The following is a 19,273-nucleotide window of genomic DNA, read 5'->3' as shown; positions in this document are numbered from 1 at the left end:
TAGTTCATTAAACTGAAGTCATGATAAAAACTGCAAATGCTTTTATCAATCTTAGTTTATGTAAATTTCTTTGGTAATGCTTATGTATATGTTAAAAATCATAGTTGTTATCTGATTACTAATCATAATCGTTTTATTAAAAGTAAATAACTAATGAATTTCATTTTAACTAATATAAACGTCTGACTGGGTCAGTTGGCATTTCTGTGTGGAGTTTGCCTGTTCACCCCATGCCTAAGTGCTTAGGTTTCCCCCACAGTCCAAAGACATGCGTTATGCAACTAAATTGGCCGTAGTGTATTTGTGTGATTGAGTGTATGGGTGTTTCCCAGTACTGGGTTGCAGCTGGATAGGCATCCACTGCGTAAAACATATGCTGGATAAGTTGGCTGTGCATTTCACTGTGGCGTCCAATGATGAATAAAGGGACTAAGCCGAAGAAAAATGAATGATAATAATGAATGAATGAATGAATAAAATGAACATAGCAAATGTCACAAACCCAAGCAGCTATAATAAAAATCAATAACAATTTTCATTTTAAAATGATTTTGAATTGGTTTTATATTAGTATTTTATGTTTATGATATTATTTCTGTATTGTTTGAATTATTACATTATTTCTCTAATGCTCGTATGCAAATGTTTTGCTTTTTAAATGATAGAAGATCTATTATGTTGGCATCATTTGGTAGGTAATTGCAAAGAAAGAAAATATTATCTAATTAAATAGCATATTTTCTCCCTAAATAATTCTAAAGACTTCTGGCATTACGGCCATGATTGACAGCTGTGGGGTTTGAACCAGCAGGGGTCTGTGAACCCGCCTCCATGGCCCATTGAACATGTCATTAGTATGAAGTGCCTCATTAACACAGACCAGTCAAAGAGCAGCAGACAACATACTTGCTTTTGACTAAAACGAGTCTTAATGATTTTGTTTTCGTAAATGTAACGTGGCAGTAATATATACAGCTACGGATGTGTCTTGTGTGCATTTTACAGAGCCAGGAATGTGTGTCAGCTCCAGCTGTTTGACTCTATTTGTGTGTTTCTGACATAGAACATCTGTCAGAGAACATCTGCAAGTCTCACCTGGAGACGTGCCAGTATCTTCGAGAAGAGCTTCAGCCCAGCAACTGGCAGACAGTCCTACAGAACAGCCTGGAGGCGTACCAAAAAAAGGTGTTTGCTTATGTCTGTCTGACGCCGTGTGCACCTGGTATTAAAGATCTCTGAGGTCTTATCTCAAGTGGTCAACTGAGACACATCGTCTCAATGGTTCTTTTACATCTGGTATTAAGATGTGTTTTGGTGAAGAGCATCTCTTATAGATAAGGAAGCCTTTTTCTATTTACACTTAGCATTTTAATCTGTCTCTTTCTTTATTTTCGACCACTTTTCTGATGAATATGGCTGGGAGCATAGGCAATGTTATTAACGTAATACTGGGGGCTGCAGTAGGGCTGCACGATATTGGAAAAATCTGACATTGCAATGTTTTGTTTTTCTGCGATATATATTGCGATATGAATGCAATTTCACCAGATGACTTAAATAGCTCTGTTTGGTAAGATTCAGATACAGAAGTTGAAAAATAGCACTACATAGCATATGTAATTGTAACTTAATTCACTTAATTGTATAAGTAATTTAATAAACTATTTTTCAAATAGTTCAATTCCATTTGACTGAATGCTTTAAACTCTCTTGATATGCTCGTACAACCCTAAAAGCATGTAAATGATAAGCATTTGCTCCATTATGGTAAAGCTCTCCATTGACTCCATGTTTTAAACTGTGGCTCCTGGTCAAATATAACCCAAATTCAACATTCAGATCCTGCTATGTGATTATTGCAGATACACATTGCACTATCAATGCTAAAATGATGTATTGTGCAGCCCTGCTCGGCAGTAGTTATTTATAGCTCTGAAAGCATTCACTAGCATTTCAAAGCCATTTCAATCTGCTCATCCTTCCATTTGTTCAGCTGATAGACGTGGCTTTCAAACACTCCCGCATCCATGTTGTCAGATGGAGAACATGAATCAATGATCAACCTAGCCAATAATAGACCTTTCTGTTAAGTGTGTGAACACAATGGTTAAGCCATCTCTTGCTCTCTCATTGGCTGCACGTAGTCTTGAGTGGGCTGACCAGTCCAGACATTTGACATACTAGATATTTGCTTTTTGTCTCAGCAAGTCTCTTTATGCGTCATTGAGTAACTCACACAAGTTTTCTTCCGATCATAGCCCAAATCAGGCTTAAAATCCTGTTGTGTGAACTGGGCAGAAGGCATAATGTTGTTTTGATATTTACCTTATTTGCTAATGGTGGTATAAAAAGACAACATTTTTGTACAGACACCTGTATTTACACTCTAAAAAATGTTGATTTTAGAGGTCTGCACAGGACTATTATTTTAGTCCTGCTCCTGCAAGGTTTTATTTCACTCCTGACCGCTCCCGCCGTATATTCAGCCTTTGTTCACCCGCTGCCCGACCTGCCTCATTTTCTACACGACTGGACTGTTTGTGCTAAATTTAGATTTGGATTCCAAACTCTCACATTTAAATTGAGTACTACCAAAAGAGAGAGATGCCAGATAAAACTGTAGGTTGTGCAAGTATTGTTTGCCCCTTTGTGATGAGACATGAGTGGCACCTTAAACCTGAGGTTCCAGTCTTGTGACTGCTAAAGGGTAAAATTTTGAGGTATTATCACATCGCGCAAAGGGTAATTTTTTTCCACTTGCGTCTATGACTCATGAAAAAGACTCCCATACATCAGATTTGGCTGATGTGGGTTTCCTAACGGTAAACTGACCATTTTCTAATGCAAGCTGAAAGACAGCACATGTTCACTTTGGTCTACCATGGTAAAGCCTGCTCTGAGCACTGTATGCAGGTGATGCACGCACAGACTGTGTGAAAAAAAAGCATGTGCAGAAAGCACTGGTCATGTTCTAATTACACCAGAGTTTCCGATGGTTGTTGCTAGATCGCATATAGTAGCGGCTGGAAGTTAATGAGAATTATTTAGATTTTTTATTAAATTTCCCATTTATTGTATTTTGTTAACTCTTCCCCCACCCCAACCCTAAACCTAACTGTCACAGCAACGTAACAACTGTAGTTGTACTGAATATTATTTATGCTATCTATTAAATTACCCAATAAATTTTATTTTAACGACTACCACCACCCCAACTTTAAACTCAACCATCACAGTGCTGTAAAAATAATCATTATTGTTATACAGTGTCATAAAAAATGCTGCTATATTGATGTGCATATTGCACTTCCAGCCGGATCTGATCTGACTTTACTGTTACTGACCGCAACCGCGTTTTATTTAAATTTATTCCCACGCCGCAAGAAATCTGGTCAGGTCCTGTGGCTCCCACGGGAATGCAGACCTCTAGTTGAAACCCAACATTGGAGAAAATAGAGTCCAACCCTATTTGAAAGTGTCATTTACATTTAATTGAAAAGCCCAACAATTGGGTTTGTTCGTATAAGACTCATCAATGGATCATGACAACTCAGCGTGTTTTTAAAGTATATTGTGGTGCATTTGTGAATGAATGGATTTGATTATATATCGCATTTACTGTATTTTGTTATACACTCAGAGCGCTTTTCAATCACAAGGGCCCACATAGACCGCAGGTTGAGCACCCCCTGCTGGCCTCACTAACACCACTTCTGACAGCAACCTAGCTTACTTAATTCGTTTTCCACACAGGTGCTAACCAGGCTCAACCCTGCTTAGCTTCAGTGGGCTGCAGAGTGATTTGGCTGTGGTGCGACTGTGTAATCGGCCTGCTGAAAATGAATCTTAATATCAAGTGTAAACATGGCAAATGTCTCAAATTAGCTTCACGTCTACCAATGAATTTTGCAGATGGGAACAAGTACTGCACATGCTTTATATTACATATTAGAGTAGAGTGTTAATAAATGTTTCAAGAAGTATAAGTTCAAAGTAGCATATTTTCCAGAATAGAAACATGTTTTTATTGGCATATTGGAAAATGATCTGAACAAGAGCGCGAAGCCTGCTCATGGTGCAGTTTTCACTCTTTTACACATTTTATAAGCTCTTCACAAGTTCTCGGCTGATAAAAATACCTTGATATCTGCACACATACAGCTAGTAGACTAAGCCTGACATATAGCATTGTTTTCAGGATGTTCAGTCTCAAAAAATATGTCATAAAAGCTGATTTTATTTATTATTGTTATTATTATACTTTAGCATCTTTAGATTCTGCCATGAAAGTGTGAATGCTAAGTGAACCCAGGGCTAAAATATTGTTTTATTTATTTATTTATTTATTTATTTAATTAAACCAAAAGAACTAAACTGCATTATGACACACCCTATAGGCCATTTTGAGGGATGTAAACGAAAACAATGGTCCCAACGTATTTCCTTTTTTTACATTTTTGATTTCTATAGCTTCCGAGAATCCAAAAACAGCCACATATAGATAAATAATGTTATGATAGCTGTTTTAACATTAAGTTATGATTGAATTGCCTGTTATTACAGTAATGAAATAGATTAATAACAAGCAGGAAATGTTCATGGGCCAAGGACATGACCACATTGAAATGGTCTATATTCAGCTGTTACTATGTTTTCTGAATAATATGGTAATTAGTTCTCGTGTTCTCCACAATTTCTCAATGTCGTTATATGTACAGTACATATGAATGGATGGACAGACAGGTGCATAAATACACTGAGGGGAATAGTCAGGTGTGTGAGTGCGTGTGTGTTAACATCCTCTCTCTCTGCTCCATCTAGTCTCAGGAGGACATGTGGCAGCTGTGTGCGGTGAAAGTCACTGAAGCTGTGCAGTATGTGGTGGAGTTTGCCAAGCGCATCGATGGATTCATGGAGCTCTGTCAGAACGATCAGATCGTGCTGCTCAAAGCAGGTGCACCTCAGATAAACCTCTATCCAAGTGAACATAACCAGCAACAGCACATCAGTGGACTGACAAACTGCGGCAGGACTCCTGAATTATGAGCGTGTTTTTTTTTTCTGTTTCGCAGGTTCTTTAGAAGTGGTGTTTGTGAGGATGTGCCGGGCGTATAACTCCCAGAACAACACTGTCTTTTTTGACAGCAAATATGCAGGGCCGGAGGTCTTCAAAGCATTGGGTGAGCAATAAAGTGTTTATTTACCCCAAAGAAGAAAATTCTGTCATTAATTACAGTGTCATTTCAAACCCATGGAACTTTTGTTCATCTTTGGAACGCAAATTAAGATATTTTGGGTGAATCTGAGATAAGGCTGTGCAATATATCATTTGAGCATCGATATCGCAATGTGCAAATCTGCAATAGTCACATCTGAGGATCTGCAATGTCAAGTTGAGGTTAATATAGCATGACGTAATCTAATAGTGTGAAAGATTGTCTTTTTTATTTGGATGTGTTTTTAAATCATGTGACTAAGATTTGTAGTAAATTTAAATTATTTGGGCACAAAAAAGTTTGCCAATTTAACAAATATATTAATTGTGTTTATTATTTATACAATGAGGACTATATGATGTTATTTTACATTTGATTATTGAGTTTCTGAACCTCAATACTGTTAAATGCCATCGAAATCCATGAAGCGCTGTTTATTTCATTTGATCTTTTACTATTGTTTTCATCTATGCTTTAATTTATTTAGTATATTTTTGTATAATTTTGTTTATTTTATGCAAATGGACTTACCTACAAAATCATCCCAATCAATGTAAAACTATGAAATCATTCTAAACAGTTATTCAAGTCATCTTGTGTATTTCTATTCATATCGCAATATATATCGCATAAAACAGAAAATCGCTTGTTTTTTCCAATATCGTGCAGCCCTAATCTAAGAGTTCTCTGACCCTCCATAGACAGCAAGAGTCGCGAGACATTCAAAGTTCAGAAAGAAACCAAAAACTTCCTCAAAACAGTTAGTGGCTCAATTGTAAGAGAGAACGCTCCAAAAGCCAATGAGTGTTCATTACGTATTGATCTTACAGTAATTTAATTATATTTAAATAGCACAGCAAATCCAGTTTTGCACATTCGTCTAGTTTGCAAATTTGGATGGAAATATAGCTACTGATGAGAAGAAACTATTGAATAAGGTTATTTTTAGTTTCATGTTTGCACAAAAGTATTCTCATAGTTTTGTAACGTTACAAATGAACCACTGTAGACACATGGACTGTTTTGAGGACATTTCTGAACTTTAAGGTCTCGAGACTGTGAAGTGTCATCAAAAACATCTTAATTTCTGTTGATGAATGGTCTCAGGGGTATGGAATGTGATGGGGGAGAGTAAATAATGACTGCATTTTCATTTTTGGCCAAATTATCCCTTTAAGATCGACTTTCTTTTGCTTTTTTAGTGAAAAGGAAATAGCAAATGGAAATGCAAAGCTGTAACCAGTTTTTATGCTTTTCTAGGCTGTGATGATCTTATCAGCTCTGTGTTCGAGTTTGCTAAGAGTCTGAACTCTCTTCAGCTCAGTGAAGATGAGATCGGCCTGTTTTCAGCATATGTGCTCATGTCTGCAGGTGAGGGAAGAGATTCTTTCATGGGAGTTGGGATTGCATCAGTTTCTCTGAGTTTCATGTTTTTTGTGTCTGTCAGTGTTAAATTAAGAATTGGTTTAAATTTCCAGTTCAGCACCTGGATTTGAACTAGTAAACCTAATTCCAAACAGTAATTTGAAATTTGATGTTTTTAAATGTTTTGCAACAAAAAAGAAGCATTTTTGTAACAAAATAATTAAATCCTGTCATTGTGGATTTGCTATTGATCAAAAATCCCAAAATTACTACCAATAAGAAATGTTTCATGAGGACCAAATCAGAATATAAGAATCATTTCTAAAAAGATCCTGTGACACCGAAGAGTGAAGTAATATTTTATCTTAATTATTGAACTTTTGTTTACTCTTTGTTAACTACTCTAGAAAAAAACATGTTTACATTAAGTTGTACATTAAGTGTGAATTGAAATTCAGTAAATTAGTAAATTCCATGAATGTTTCTCATTATAATTTCAAATTAGCTTACTGAGAGGTATCATTTACACTGAAGACTGTAACAGTAGTAAGATATAATTCAAAACATTTATGTGCGTGTAAAAAGCTAGAAGACTTCATAATCACAACTATAATACTTCTATATACTACATAATTGCAATAACAGCACACAGAAATTGCTGAAATGCCTTTTTTTAGATAGCGAATGATGAAAACATTGACAGCCAATTATAAAACGTTCTTTTTTAAAGAGCACAAACGTTTAAAATGACAGGCAACAAACCTGCATGATGTTTTTATAATGAACAGAACAATATAAATCAAAGACCATAGACATACAAAGGCCATTGACTCACATTACTATGCATTCAGTTCTTCCAGTGTTTCTAAGTGTGTCCTTTGGATACCATTGAAAAGCCGTAAAGGAGATTGATGTCACGCCCATCTGATTTCATCAAAATATACAATGTTTATTTTGCTTGCGCACATTGTTATTCTTTAGGTAAACAATTATCAGTGTAAGTTAATCCACTGAAAAAAAAGTTTGTTTTGGTAATCTTTCATTACAGTCTGACAATTAGCTTTTGCTTTTGGAGTGGTAGTCCTTCTCTGTTGACATCTATTTGCTGGCTTCAGCAACTATATTCTTAACAACACCTGCCTTACCATTAGATTGCTACAAGGGAATGATGTGCAAGAAAGAAAGCCCTGCTCACTGCTCAGTTTACTGTTTCAGTTGGAATATATCAACCTACTGAAATAAGTCTCAACAACTTCCCGTTCAAGTCAGCTTTATTGTCAATTCAGCCATATAAACAGGACATACAGAGAATTGAAATTGTGTTACTCTCTGAGACTAACATATATTAATACAAAAAGTAGAATTTTTAAAAGAAATTACAATAAATACAATTACACACATAATATAATCTAAAAATTTGTAATAAAGTAAAAAATACAAATTTGTAAGCAACGCAGACTTTCCACAGACTTTACAGAACAACAATGATAGGACAGGTCAGTTCTGATTTTGTAGCAGATTTGAAATATGTCATTTATTTGCGAGTTCAGCAAGCAGTTATTGAGATTTCAGGATTCCCCAACGCTATCTCACGGCAATTCATAACTTCTTGATTTAGTGGCTAATTCATATAAATTTGTACATTCTTATTCATACAATTTGTCCATGCCTCAATGACAGTTGGGTTTAGTGCTTGGATTTGGTGTCATACCCTTAAAAATCATACATTTTCATATGACTGAGCTCGTATAAATTTGTACGAAGTTCAGTCGATGTTTGTCCAACACAATTGCAAGTCATTTCTTACCATTTATATAAATTTGTATTTGTGGCTAATTGTTATAAAATAACCAAAATATTTAATGCCCTGGAGGTGTTAAACTGTACCCTTTGTGTAAATCTGATCATACAGATTTTTACAAGTTAGCCTGTAACGTTAAGAGATCACTTTAAACTTATTGGTTTTCTATATGTTTATGTGTTGAATAAAGTGTTTATGCATCATTTTTAAACTTGTGATAACATGTCTACACAATTTTAAATAAGAATTAGGAGCATTCATTTGCTGTAAAGTAAATGATAACAGATAAGAAACAGACAAAATGTAAAAGAGTTATGTTTCCTCATAAGATCAGGGTAGATTGCCCTATTGATTAAGATAGGACTTTGGTCTTGGATGATCTGCCATGCCAAGGCGTTGGAAATATGGCAGCAGACTGAAAAGACATTTCTTAAAAAGGATATTGATATTAATATTGTTAATATAGTTATCACTCTTGGTGTGAGTAGGGCCTTAAGTACTTTCCTGTGTATTTTATGGCAAGCCAAAGAGGTCATTCGCATTTACAAACAAAACGCTGCATTTAATGGCGCAAATGACATTTTAAACGCTGGTAAACACACTGTGCTAATTGCAAATGATGCAAATAACAAGCATAAGCCATTTTAACGTTTTAGTGTTAGTAAAATGCGCGACTTTAAACGTGTTCCACTTGCCACAGGACGCCGTTTTGATCCCACAGAAAACGTGAATCTGTACAGTGGCTAACATTGAACTCTTTATATATGTGTTAATGTGTGTGTAGATCGCTCCTGGCTGCAGGAGAAGACCAGAGTAGAGAAACTCCAGCAGAAGATTAAGATCGCCCTGCAGAACCTCCTGCAGAAGAACCAGAGGGATGAGGGAATTCTAACAAAGGTAACATGCACACCTGAATGGACATTTAGTCATTTATTGCATCAGCTCACTGTTTGTCCAACACAATTGCAAGCCATTTCTTACTATTTTTATAAATTTATATTTGTGGTCCTGAGGCGTTACGTTTGTGTGTGCGATTTCATGCTTAGTTTTACTTCAAACTGTACCTTTTGTGTAAATCCGATAATACAGATTTTTACAAATTAGCCTGTAAAATAAAGAGATCACTTTAAACTTATTATCAGTTTCTATATTTTTCTGAAAAGGTATGTCTTTTGGAGTTAAATGTTTATGTATTTTTAGTAAACTCTTGATATGCCTCCATAATTTTAAATAAGAATTTGGAACAATCATTTGCTGTAAATTACAATAGATCATTATGAATTATTGGTAACACTTTAAAATAAAGGGCCATTAGTTCATGTATTTGAGCAATTCCAGCATTATGGATGTGATATTTGCAGTAAAAACTTAAAGCGTAAATTCACAGAGAAAGTATATGTTAAGGTTATATTGAAACATCTGGTTTTTATTTTCCAAAACAACTCACCACAGAGTTATGGGAGCAGAAAATATCAATCTGTACATTTTTTTAATATTTTAAATGAGGATAATAAACATGCGTTATGGATGTGACCAAAAAAGTCAGCAAGTTTACAGTATAAAACACACTTTGTAGAAATTCTGTGAATTAAACTGCAAAACCCAAAATAAATAATGCTAGTCAAAAGGATAAGAGTTGGCTCTATTAAACAAACATGATTGATTTTATTTTATTTGACATTTTTGCATTTATGAGAAAAAAAGCTTCATTATGGATGTGACAGATGTGAAATTGCCACTTTTTTTTTTATCAAATATAATTGTTTAAAAAATTGACAGAGACATTTTTGAGTATTTTTCAATACTGTTAAATACAAGCCTAAGCAAACAACGTAGAGAGGATGTCACTATTTTGCTAAACTTTATTTTTCTCATGGAAAGGTTGACATTTGCATGGAATTGCTCATTTAGTAACTTGAACTAAATATGAACACAGATATAATTAATTCAATTTGTGAGTGTGTATTTATTTGTACTGAAGTATTTTGCTGCCCATGTTAATCTATCCAACTTCTCATGGTCTTGCCTGGTCAGTAATGCTTGTATTTTTGATCTTCCCTTTAGCTTGTCTGTAAAGTATCCACAGTTCGGATGTTATGCCGTCGCCACATGGAGAAACTGAGTGCATTCAGAGCTCTTTACCCAGAAATGGTTCACACACGTTTCCCTCCACTCTATAAGGAGTTGTTCGGCTCAGACTTTGAGCAGATTCTGCCTCAGGAGGCCTGATAGAGACTTAATACTGCACAGATTCAGAGAAAGAGAGATAAAAAGAGAGAGAGAGAGAGAAAGAGAGAGAGAAAGATAATACTAACATGCTGACAAGAACTCTTAAGCTCACTTCAGCCTCAGTTCATGTACACTGCATTCTCACAAAGCAGTCCAGCCACACTTTGCCCCAACGGGACGGTCTGAAGATGCATAAAAAACTAACAAACAAACAAACTTGTAACATGCATCCAAGCGTTCTTCAATGCTCCAGCGTAATCTTTCAGTCTCCAGCTCTGACTGCATGAGGACACGCCCACTGCGTTTGACTGACACACAGCGCCCTCTAGTGGCAGCTGTAAGGAAATGAACGTCTGGAGCTGTCTTTCTTTTCTCCGGTGGCACAATAAAACAGCCCATGTTGGTGCTACCATCACAGCACTGCCCTTTACCAACCTCTTCCACACTTCCAGCAGGGACATCGATTGGCAAAACCACTGCCCAGCCCAAGGAGAAGACGCTCGCTCGCATGACATGGGACTCAAACTAAGAGACCTGAATCACTCTCATCACCATCAAAATGACATATTCTGAGGCAGTGAGCTCAAACACGCGCATATATGCTTGTTAGTTAAATCATGCAATGTATGATGTATAGAACCTAACGAAAGGTAGCACTTTGTGTTTTTCCCAGCAATAAACGATTTCAGTTCAATTCGTGGAAAAAAGCTGAAGGAACATGCTGTTGTTTTAGGTCGGTGAGATCTGAAATACTCGTCTGTGTTTTCGTTAAAACTGTTAAAGCCAGCTCGTTTCGTCTAGCCGGTGGTGCGACGCCCTGTTGTGCCATAGTGATTCTGTAATTAGATTTCCATCAAAGCGAGAGATGATGGACAGATGAGGGGCATGTGTTGACATTCCAGGGGATCTAGCGGTTCGTATTAAATGTCATGGGGATGAAGGTGGTTGGTGTTGTTCCTAACTGACCCTTTTTGAGAGACGTCTAGATGTGTGTGTGTTTTATTTCTTTGCACCTAATAATGCAAGGACGAGTTGAGAAAGTCACTTGTGTTTTTCATTCTTTCTTTAATTTGCAGTGGTGTACACAGGCTTGTTTTTTAAAAGATGTTCTAGTTTTGTGTCGACACTTTTGTGCCCCAACACTCGCATTTGAACCAAATTGAATGCATTTAGCACGCAGCCTACGTACAAGAACAAGCAATAACCTTAGTAAAGATCTAACATCTTCGTTTTGTGTTTTTGTAAGGGCTGGCACTGTAATATTTATACAGTATTTACCTGTAGTATTCTTGTTCGTACCTGTTCCGTGAAAGACAATCCATCAAATATCTGACCTCATTAATGGGTATTTTGAGACTGCTCAGGGAAAACTATTGTTTTATAGTTGAGGAGGTGAGTGAACGTGTCCGAAACTGCAAGGAGAGTGGTTTGAAAAAAATAATGTGTAAAAATAATAATAATATTAATGAAATATTGTGAAATTGTCCTCTTTGAGCATCAGGGTCAGGTGTGTAAATGAAGATTTATCCAAAACAATTCTGAGCAGAAAGCAATAATAATGGCATAATCATGTTTTGAAAATGAAAACTGCATGCAAATGCTTTAAAAGCAGAACTTTGTCATGTGTTTTTGTTTGTTTTTTTTTTAAAAAAACGCTAGGTTTGGCCTTTTCCGATGTTCTGATGTCTTTGTTCTTTTGTTTTTTGGCCTGTGTATTCTCTGTGAATATCTTTTTAGCAATCCTTAATCCCACTCTCTGTGCTGGTTATATCTAACTTTTCGGTTGGCTGTTGAACAAGTATTATGGCACTTAAATGGTTAGCGAATTCATTTCTTAGGCCCATCAATTAACCGCATTGGTTTCTGACCTTTTAAAGGTTCGCTAAGGATCCTAGCTGTTTCTTATTATTATGACATGTGTAACGTGTGGTGTTATCTGTGTGCTAGTCCAGAGGCCTGGAATGTTCTTTCTTTAATTTGCCAATTATCCTTTAAATGTCCATCACTAAGGCAGTATTGTATTTTCCTCTTGCTTTGGTTTTGGGGCATGAGTACTTAATCTTTCTATGTATATGTTAAGGCAAGAGTATCACAGTGACACAGTCCCTTTTAAGGTTGTCATATTTTCACTGACAAATGACCAAATGTTTTGTATGATATACACACACACACACCGTGATATGCTAATTTGTGAGTAATGCTAATCATTTGAGTGGATCACACAGTTTTTACTGAAGAAAAACTTCCTTTTGTTTTGGCAGACTTTGGGTTTTTCCTCTGTGCGTTTTCCATCCTTGAATTTTAACAGACTAATGAACGGTCTTCTTCTGTTTTAATCCACAAGCACTCTTCAACTAGTTCTCCAGTAGATCTGTAGAAATAGTCTATTTCTTCCTGTTTGTTCGTTTTGAGGTATTTTGCCTTTGTTTTGTATATACACCTGTACAAAAATGCAAAAGTATTGTTTTCTTTGAAATACGGTTTTCATCTAATGTTGTGATTTTTGTATTTAGAGGTTTAACCCCCTAAATTACTTTTATTAAAAGCGCATGTCACACATTGACAAATGGTGTGTTGAACGTGCTGATAACAATAAAAGAAAAATCCCACATCTTGTCATGAAAATTACGCTTGTCTTTTTTTTCTTGCTCTATATTTTTATGCAAATTGGATTATTAATTCATGTTGATCGATGACTTAAAGTTGCTACATTAAAATAGCCTTTGTTAATTCTCATGATGTTAAAATCATATTGTAACAGTGTGACGCTGACAGCAGAGTTGAGGATCCACACAGGCAACGGTCAAACAGGTAGCAAACAGGAACATAAAAGTAATCCAAGATCATAGTCAAAAAACAGGTGAATGGTCAGGGCAGGCGGCAAAGAATTAATATAAACGATAAATACACTATAACAAATGCCGGGTTCCACACAATCAGTTTGTGTTGAAACAACATGAAGGAATTAAGTCAACTTACTAATTTTTAAGAATTTAATTGGATTGAACATAACATAACATAACAATTAGGTTGTCTCCAAAAAACCCTCAGCTCATTTTAAATTAGTCGTTTGAACAAACAGCAGACTTAATTTTTTGTGTGTAGGGATGGCTGACATGAAACTGATGTTTCGACACAGTATCGCGATCCCAAAGTGTAAGTGTTTCGAAACACTTTATTAAAGAATGATCTGAAACATCCAGGTCACCTGACTAGGATGATTTGAAACACCAGGTCACGTGACTAAAGCGATTCAAAGCATTGGCCATTTCAGAAGTGTTTCGAGATCTGGTGAATCTGCATTTGACTGACAGGGTCGGTCATACAATATGATCTCATGTAGCCTAGTGGACCGTACATGCGCACAGAGTAACAATGCTGTAAATGACCCAAGTTCAAATCCCGACTTGTACAAATACACTGTAATTATTACTTAATGTGTTTTATTAATGTAATTTTTTTTATGACCAAAACAAGACATATTTATTCAGAAAGTTTTCATTCGGATGTCAGACCAATGTTAAAATAAAAGACATTACAGCAGCAAAGCATTAAAAACTAACATCCATAGCTGCATCTTCCAGGATTTGAACCGATTATCATTGGAAATCATTGGAAACCTTAACTCTACAACGTGAGGTTTAATACCTCAATTTGCTTTACAGTTTTCTTGCTGAAAGTTTCAGAGCGATACATTATGAATGACCACTGGGTGTCACTCTAGATACGGATTTTAAAATATTTCGAAGCATCAACACATTTGCTTCGACTGTTTCAGTGCTTCATGAAACCTCGCTTTGCCCACCACTAATGATAAAACAAGGCAAGGATGAAAACACAAAGACTTGACAGGATTAACACTTCATAATGCTATAGGTTACCAACAACAAAACTCAACAATGTGTATTAGAATAAGAGCTGTATATATATATTGTACTGATAATCAGTTCATCATGATATTCCAGCTGTGTGTGAGTAATCAGAGGGAATCAGGAACTGGTGTGTGTGAGGTGCATGATAGTATTTGTAGTCCAGTTCAGCGACAGGTGTGTAGTTCTCCAGTGATCTGCCCAGGCTAGATTGCTGGTGATCATGACACATATACAGATTTTCAACATGTTACTTGTCTGCTTGAACCTAACGAGTCATTGTTTTGTATAACAATCATGACTTTTTTTTTTGTTGAAACAATATTGCATCTGAGGGCATCTGAGGTTGAGAAATGAGGAGAAGTCTCAAATCATTTTTATGATACTAACAGAGCTAAATTTATTATTTTTTTAAGTATTTTTGACACCACATGGTAATCAATGCATACACAGGTCCAAAGTGAACTCAAAATGATCTTTTAATGGTTACAAGAAATCTGAGGAAAAGCATCGGGTATTTTGATGGTCTTCGGATTTTTATGTGGTTTTCTGATCTCTGTAATAATTAGAAAACCTAAAGGTGCCATATACTGCCTTGTTCCATTTGTTAAATTGTTCTCTGATTTCTACAGAGTACATGTATGGCTGAGGTAAGTTAAATCTTACATTAGGTAAGTTTAAATCTCTAGAAATGGAATGATATGCTCATTTGTTACTCCTAAATACTCCTAAAATACTACTAAATATTACTAATAAAATACCCCTAGAATGTGAAAGACCATATTGTGACCATATTTGGATCACCAAACGGCAGCCTGAGCCATAATAATGTACTTTCAATGTAAAGTAAGAATGTGGTGCATTTTTATACTGTTTTTTGAGCCCATGCAACAATAGTGTCCTTTTCTTAGCTGACGGGAGTGTATGTAAACATTACAGACATATAAGTGTCCAGCCAAAGTTCATCTGCTGCGTAGAACATATGCCAAAGTAATTGGTGGTTTATCCACTGTGGCGACCCCTGATAAAATTCAGGCACTAAGCTGAAGGAAAATGAATGAATGAGTGTCCAGCCAAAATAGATTTAGCTTTCCTTAAGGATTTATGAGTCAGATTAATTGTCTGTAGTCTAGAAGCAATTGATACTGCCTAATCAGTTCAAACCTGGATCAAAATTCAAACAGCGAGATGATGGAATTTGGAAGATTGACTGACCCTTAGGTATGCGTATGCAATGACTCACCTCATTATTATGGTATGGCATTGCGTAGTGCTTCATGCATACAGTCTGTTTCCATGGAGGCAAGTCTAAAACAATGATTGCAAAGGAAGCAGGTGTGGCTAAAATAAAATGTACTTTTACTAATATCTATTCTGAGCTACCGTAAGTCACTGTCAGTTTGCTGTAGTTACTTTGATTTTGCTTCAGCATGACACAAAGTGTTAAATAGGCATTTAATAGATGTTTTATACCACCACCACCCCCCCCCCCCCCCCCCCCCCACCCCGAAATGCTCACCATTTCCTCACACTCAAATGGTTGAACACAAAACAAGATATACTGAAGAATGTTGGTAAAAAAGCGGCCATTGACATCAAAATTAAAAACAAAAAAATATTATGTAAGTTGTTAATGGCTGTTTTTTTTCAACATTGTTCAGTATATCTTCCTTTGTGTTATGTTATGTTATGTTATATGTCATGTCAAGTCATGTCATGTTGTGTTGTGTCGTGTTGTGTTATCGAGGATGAGTAAATGATGACAGCATTTGCCTTTAGGGTGAACTATCTCTTTAAATAGATTATTGGAGTCTTCTATAGTGTGAAATGTGTGTGTAGATGTCAGTGTACTGTTGCTCTGTCTATAAAACCCAGCCCTTTGTTATCAATGCTGCAATGTCTGAGAACAGTCACACATTGGCAGAGAGTCTGATGATTGAGGAATGTTTCTCCACCTTCTGCAAACACACATCCTGTGAATCCCTAAACTACCCTCGCTGTGCCAACACAAGTGGTTTAGTGCAGTTATACATCTGAACATATGACATATACACATTTAACTTTCTGTTCTGACAATTCATCAGGGGAGGACTTTGGTTTATTAGAATTAGAAACTAGAATTAGAAATCTTTATTGTCCACACATGTGGAAATTCGTTTTTGGCCTCCCAAACATCACAAATACAAAAACACAGAGCACATATAGCTTCCTACACCATATATTACCAAACACACAACCCTGGCTATAAAACCTATAAAACCACAGAATAACTTACAAATTACTTCATGGTCATTTATTCAGTAGTAATAGCAGACCGTATAAAAGATTTCCTTAAAATATTTGTTTTTGCTGTGGGTACTCTGTATCGTCTACCAGAAGGAAGCTTTTCAAATCATAATAAAGAGGATGAGTAGAGTCCTGAACTATCTGTGAGGCTTTCTGTCTGGTCAGGTTTATATACAGTTCCACAGGCTGCTTCTGGGGGTCCAATATGAGCTTACTAGCTGTGTTAACAATCTTTGCAAGTTTAAACTTGCTTCTAGCTCCAAGATTTCCATACCAGCAAAAAATATTATAGGAGATAATACTTTCAACCTATCCACTTCATTTATAAAGTCAAATGTCAATGCTGATCAACTACTGTGCAAGTGTGTTTTCATTTTTTGTAATCGAAATAATATTTAGATGTTTTTGTCAGAGCAAGTTTTCCATGTCAAACTTTCCTTTGATTAATTTTAGATTGCATGTTTTTTTTCTCTTCATTTTTGTGTATACTCAAATACATTAGCTTATATTTTGATGATTTTTTGTGCTATATTACAGCCATATCATCCAATACATGCATCTAAACCAGAGATACCCAAACTAGGGCACCTTTGATTTGGCCCACCATTCCATCTGAGAAGAGAGGGAGAATGATGGGGATGGTTTAGAGATTGTCAATTCAATTTCAAATGTAAGCCTTTGTTTGTTTTAAGCTTTGTTTGTTTGGTAAAAGCGAACTGAAATTAAATACTTTAATTAAATGGTGTAAATTAATCAGATTTTGTTTAAATCTCACCTGACAATGCAGAGACTTTGGTGAGCAAATGAAGTCAAAGGCAGATTCTGCTTGACTGGTGTATTTGGCATTGAACTCCACTGTGTTATAAATGTGATTGTTTGGTTTTTGGCTCGTTATACTTAAAAGTTTGGGCACCCCTGACATCTGTAATCTAGTTATTTACCTTAATAGACAATAAAACAATGAAGGTGTTTACGTGAAGTGCTTTCATGTAAGAGTTTTCTGTAATTTTGGATCACTTTAATTGCAGTTCAGCAGTTTCACTTTTACTCATTTCATTCATGCCCCTGTAACAAACTGGGGTATTAGATGCAAATAAGGAGTAAGGACTGGTGAGAGTGTTATGGAATTTAATAACACATGCCAAATGGAAAGAAAAAACTTCCGCATTTCCCTATGTGTATGTGTGCACTGTCTTTTACTGACAGCCATGTGTGTGGATCTTGTCGAAAAATATGGCGAAAAGTCCTACATGACAGTAATAGTTTGGTCGCGGTGTTTAATTCAATAATGCCACTAATATCTGCATACTCCACATGTCTTAATTCCATTTCTGTTTAGTTATGACTTTAGTTGGTTTAAGGTGATCAAAAATCACTGTTTCAAGCTTATGTAGGCCTACAGTTCAAAATTCATGTTTAACTGAATAAACAGTTAGTAAACACAAGTACATCTTATTGAACATCATTTATTTTCATCACCAATTATCATATTAGAACAGTTTCTCAAGCAGTTTGTGATGCATTTTGGTCTAATGGCATTCAGCCCCTGGTCTAATGCGTCACCTGGCTTGAGAAACCAACGCAATCTCACGGCAAGTCATAACATTTTGATTTAGTGGCTAATTCGTATGAATTCGTATGATCTAATTCGTATAAATTAGTATGATTTTCTCATCACCCAGAAACAAGCTTCGTTTTCGATCGTCACGTCACGAATAAGCAAATTATTTCAATATCAACGTTCCTGTTCAACACAAAATGTTTGTCCAGAAAACTCAGTTAAACATGTAGACATAACATTTTAGCGAATACTGTTGACAGATTAAAAGTTATTCACAATTCTTAGTATATATGACAGAAAAAGTACAGTGTGCTGAACAAATGGTGATTTTGTTTTTTTACAGTGTAGGGTTGGGTTTAGGGGCAGGGTTGGGTGCCATGCCTCCTTTTTAAAATCATACATTTTTGTACGACTGAACTCATGGCTGAATTAGCCACTAAACTGAAAAAATAAATAAATATATATATATATATATATATATATATATATATATATATATATATATATATATATATATATATATATATATATATATATATATATATATATATATATATACGCTACTAAAAGTTTGGGGTCTGTTTTTTCATGTTTTTTAAATTATTCTGTTCATCAAAGCGACATTTATTAAATGTAAAAGAAATAGTTAAATATTTATTAACATTTTAAATAACTGCTTTATATTGTGTGTAGTTTCAAATTAAATTATTAGTCCAGTCATTATTGCTTTTATTACTATTACCATTAATAATAATAATAATAATAATAATAATAATAATAATAATAATAATAATAATAATAATAATAATAATTACAATAATAATAATTACAATAATAATAATTAATATTAGAGTGATTTCTGAAGGATCATGTGACTCTGAAGACTGGAGTAATAAAGCTGAAATTTCATTTTTAAAATCACTGGATGAAATTATTAAATTAAATT

The 19,273-nt window shown here is 35.4% G+C and overlaps 1 protein-coding gene across 1 annotated transcript in view; it reads left to right on the top strand.

The window, feature by feature from the left end:
* rorab (RAR-related orphan receptor A, paralog b) overlaps positions 1–13,236 on the top strand; it is a 33,873-nt gene extending 20,637 nt beyond the window's left edge. The window contains exons 5-10 of the mRNA XM_056461527.1: positions 1,064–1,185; positions 4,822–4,954; positions 5,073–5,180; positions 6,477–6,587; positions 9,167–9,279; positions 10,447–13,236. Of these exons, the coding sequence (XP_056317502.1) occupies positions 1,064–1,185; positions 4,822–4,954; positions 5,073–5,180; positions 6,477–6,587; positions 9,167–9,279; positions 10,447–10,611 (752 nt within the window). The 3' untranslated portion in view covers positions 10,612–13,236. The remainder of the gene's footprint in view (positions 1–1,063; positions 1,186–4,821; positions 4,955–5,072; positions 5,181–6,476; positions 6,588–9,166; positions 9,280–10,446) is intronic.
* Positions 13,237–19,273: the final 6,037 nt, after the last annotated feature.

Source organism: Danio aesculapii, chromosome 7 (assembly GCF_903798145.1).
Source record: "Danio aesculapii chromosome 7, fDanAes4.1, whole genome shotgun sequence".
Taxonomy (NCBI): domain Eukaryota; kingdom Metazoa; phylum Chordata; class Actinopteri; order Cypriniformes; family Danionidae; genus Danio; species Danio aesculapii.
Note: the sequence above shows the minus strand (reverse complement) of the source record. Positions and strands in the feature narration are given on the sequence as shown.